Source organism: Brassica oleracea, chromosome C1 (genome assembly GCF_000695525.1).
Source record: "Brassica oleracea var. oleracea cultivar TO1000 chromosome C1, BOL, whole genome shotgun sequence".
Lineage (NCBI taxonomy): Eukaryota > Viridiplantae > Streptophyta > Magnoliopsida > Brassicales > Brassicaceae > Brassica > Brassica oleracea.
Genome location: NC_027748.1, coordinates 13,984,035 through 13,987,916, shown reverse-complemented (window position 1 = coordinate 13,987,916; position 3,882 = coordinate 13,984,035). Strand labels below are relative to the sequence as shown.

Here is a 3,882-nt window from a genome sequence, read left to right as displayed (position 1 = left end):
GATTTCCACTCATCACTGCAACAAGACATCCATTCACCAGATTTAACATAGATTAGAAACATGTTGTATTGATAGAGAAAATGGATGATTATGTTTGATGAAGAAGAGAGAAGCACAAACAATGAAGAGAAAAGAACGTGGGAGAAGGAGAAAAACGTGGGAGAAAATATTCTAGGAGATATTTAGGGAAGATTTAGTTTAGATTAAGGAAACATCTTTAACCGAATATGGAAGTTTCCATATTTTCCGGATTTCCCGTAGAATATATATCCTAGTTAACTCAGAACACAGTAGAGTAGATGAGAAACATATTCTTTCTTAAGCGCCACATAAGGTAAAAGGCAGAACATTTTATGGCACAAAATATAGATAAGGTATATCACTGCGTTGTGGCTATATGTCGTTATCAAGTTATAGGTATACTGAAGACATCTTTCTTGATTATAACGTTTCGAAATATAGCTGTGTTAGAATATATAAGAAAGACTAGTTTATGTTGTATACCCAAGATATATCTATTTATAAAACTTAGTAACCGATTTCTAGACATAGTAGATGACCAGAATGAGTATTCTAACTGTAGCTAGAAGATAAAATAAAATATGATTCTACTTTTTTTAAAAAAAAATTTTTAAACATATATATTGTCATACTTATGTTTCCAATAGTTTTCATATTTTTTAACATTTTTAAAATTCAGTTTACTATTTTTTCCATAAAAGAAGGGTAAAATATGTCCAGAATTGTCTAAAATATCAGAAGTCATATTGTGACAAATAAAAGTTTAAAGTGTCTTATTTTTCTAATTTTCCCTAATAAAATTACGTGTAATATTTGCCTTCTTAGCAGCAAACTACGTGCAATATAAATGAACGAATCTTAAGATCTCATCCAAAACCGTTTCAAACCCACAGAAAAAAACTAAAAACAGACAACGGAATAAAAACAAATACCACCGCTTTGAGTTATATATAAACTCAATAAACCTCACCACTCTTCCTTCTTCATTCTTCCTTCCAAGATTCTTATCTTTATTAAAGAGAAACAAAACTCTTCTTTTATATTTGACTTTTGTTTTTTCATTGTTGTGTTCTCTCTCTCCCTCTTTCTCTCGCTGGAGAAAAATGTTGGCTATATTTCACGAGGCTTTTGCTCACCCGCCGGAGGAACTCTACAGTCCGGCGTCTGAGAAATGCTCTAAACAGCCCAAACTTCCAGAAGAAACATTAAACGACTTCTTGTCTCGTCACTCTGACAACACTTTCTCCATGTCTTTCGGAAAAGCAGCTGTTCTTGCTTACGTTCGTCCCTCTGCTTCCTTCTCCGTCCACCAGAGGTTAAAACATATATGATCCTGCCTTCACATCTTGTTTTATATAGGAAGGTGGTTCTGTTCCGTTGAATCTTCATGTTGAAATTTTGGTCTAGGTTGTTCTGTGGGTTTGATGACATCTACTGTCTCTTCTTTGGGAGCTTGAACAATCTGTGTCAGCTAAACAAGCAATATGGTCTGACCAAGACAACAAACGAGGCCATGTTTGTGATTGAGGCTTATAGGACTCTTAGAGACAGAGGTCCTTATCCAGCTGATCAGGTTGTCAAGGATTTAGATGGTAGCTTTGCCTTTGTTGTTTATGATAGCAAAGCTGGTTCTGTCTTCACGGCTCTGGTACTCTCACAAACCAATCTGATCACGTTTAAATGTTTATAAGAATTTGAGAAAGTTGTAAAATTGAGGATATTTGTCTTGTAGGGATCTGATGGAGGAGTGAAGCTGTTTTGGGGAATAGCTGCTGATGGATCTGTAGTGATATCAGATGATTTGGATGTTATCAAAGAGGGTTGTGCTAAATCTTTTGCTCCTTTTCCTACAGGTAATACTGACTTCATAACAAAAATAGTCATAGGCAATGATCATGTTGGTACATGTAAAGATAGATCTTGATCATGTGTAAGTATGAGAGCTGAATCTTGATATTTTACCCAAATATATGAGTTGAAATTAGCTATATATATGATAGGATGCACAATGATGTTGGTCTAGCTTAGCTAAGGAATGTAGCATGCATATTGAAGCCTAATGTGTATTGTCATATTTCAACAAATAATGAAATGTTTTGATGGATATTGGGAATGTTGCAGGATGTATGTTCCACAGTGAAGGAGGGCTAATGAGCTTTGAGCATCCGATGAACAAGATAAAGGCGATGCCGAGAGTGGACAGTGAAGGAGTCCTATGTGGTGCTAACTTCAAGGTGGATGTGTATACGCGTGTTAACAGTATCCCTCGTCGAGGAAGTGAAGCCAATTGGTCTCTCTGAATGCTTGCATTCTCTCAACTTCCTAAATGATACTTTCTTTTCCGCACTTTCATGCTCCGTTCTTGTTCTTCTCTACTTCTGTTATGGAATAAGCCATGAATAAAAACTGTGAATAGCTTTCGAGGTTCTATATAAAAATAAACTTCTCAGCGCTCATTATCTGCTCTTCAAGCTTCTGGAATACAACTTGTTCTGTTTCTCTGAATATGATTTCAGAGAAGTGTAAACAACATGCTCGACGACCAGGAACTGCTTGAGAGAGAAGATGACGTATCGATCATATTTATTCCTCACTCTCCTTTCTGTAATGAAACGCGTGAGAGTTGTTCATTTTCCTTCTACGTTTCCTCCTCTTGTTCAGTAGTATAATGCGTTGAGAATGTGGTAATTTTTACCAACTCTTTTAAGGCGCTTGGCTTCGCCGTAAGGAATGTACGAGACTTCTTGTTTTGGTGACCTTTCGTTATGTTGAAAACAAAAAACCGTAGCAATAGACTAAAGATAGACCAACTTTTATTTCATTATTGTGGGCTACTCGCCCAAACAGATCTACACTGAACATGCACTATTGAAAAATTCGCAGTACAATATCAAACAATCTAAAAATCCCGAACACCCTCTAGGATTCATCAGTTGGTAGGTAACAGAGAGGTCTCATCAAGAGAAAGAGGCTTTCATGCCCTATTAGGCCAAGCCAACGAGCTTCTCACTGATCTCCCACACTTTACGAGCCTTCTCAACATCGCTTGCTTCTTCCGATAACTGATTCTCGAAAGAAGCCGAAGCCTTGTTCCAGCTCCAGTACACTCCTGATTTCGTCAAGCTCGGATCACTCACCACCTACTCAAAACAAAAAACTTTACTCATTAAGTACAACTCTTTCCTTGACTCACAAGAGAATCTTTTATTACCTGAGCAAGTCTTTTGCCAGACTCTGTCTCGGACACATATCCTTTAGTGATGTACTTCTGAAACGGAGGGAAGAGGGTACGGAAAAGAGGAATGTGCTCTCTGAATAAACCAGTAGACGCGATGCAACCAGGGTAAAGCGAGGCGAATGTGATTCCTGTTTCTTCATGGTAACGTCTGTGAAACTCTTGCATCGTCAGCATGTTGCACACTTTGCTGTCTTTGTAAGCCTTTGCACCGTCGAAATCTCCTCCATCAATCATCGCCGAACTGTTCAAACCGTTCAATCCACCGGCTAAACCTCTCAAGTCTCCGAGGTTAGCTTTAGGTGGTACATTACCAGCCAATGTATTCGTGTTCCCTACACCAAAAACAAAGATACAATCAGGGCCGGTTCTATGCACAGCGGGATGAAACTGTGACACCCGTCACCTCCTATATGGAGGACAGCGTGTCACCCCCGACGCGTCATCATACAACAATGTGATACCCGTCTCCCTGACACTAAGGACGACGGGCCACCAACAATATCCTGTAATATAAAAGCCCATAAACCCGACAACTCTCACCCATGCCCAAATAAAATCCGAAAGAAAAGTCCAATAGCACCAAGTCCGTCCAAATATCACATACTTGTTTGTCTCACCTGAAA

The 3,882-nt window shown here is 38.4% G+C and overlaps 2 protein-coding genes across 2 annotated transcripts in view; one reads left to right on the top strand and one right to left on the bottom strand.

Moving 5' to 3' along the window:
• Positions 1-890: 890 nt before the first annotated feature.
• Positions 891-2,477, top strand: LOC106308210 (stem-specific protein TSJT1-like). Its single transcript, XM_013745346.1, has 4 exons — positions 891-1,336; positions 1,429-1,669; positions 1,754-1,874; positions 2,143-2,477. Exons 1-4 carry the CDS (start codon positions 1,125-1,127, stop codon positions 2,319-2,321), a joined length of 753 nt encoding a protein of 250 aa, XP_013600800.1. The 5' UTR covers positions 891-1,124; the 3' UTR covers positions 2,322-2,477.
• A 340-nt stretch (positions 2,478-2,817) lies between these two features.
• Positions 2,818-3,882, bottom strand: part of LOC106308201 (protochlorophyllide reductase B, chloroplastic) — a 6,985-nt gene continuing 5,920 nt past the window's right edge. Inside the window, exons 3-4 of the mRNA XM_013745338.1 lie at positions 3,233-3,591; positions 2,818-3,161 (exon numbers count right to left, since the gene is read on the bottom strand). Of these exons, the coding sequence (XP_013600792.1) occupies positions 3,006-3,161; positions 3,233-3,591 (515 nt within the window). The 3' untranslated portion in view covers positions 2,818-3,005. The remainder of the gene's footprint in view (positions 3,162-3,232; positions 3,592-3,882) is intronic.

Coding starts and splice junctions, on each gene's coding strand:
- LOC106308210 (XM_013745346.1), top strand. CDS start 1,125: ATGTTGGCTATATTTCACGAGGCTTTTGCTCACCCGCCGGAGGAACTC. Junction 1,337..1,428: donor TCCTTCTCCGTCCACCAGAG/GTTAAAACATAT, acceptor ATTTTGGTCTAG/GTTGTTCTGTGGGTTTGATG. Junction 1,875..2,142: donor TTTTGCTCCTTTTCCTACAG/GTAATACTGACT, acceptor GGAATGTTGCAG/GATGTATGTTCCACAGTGAA.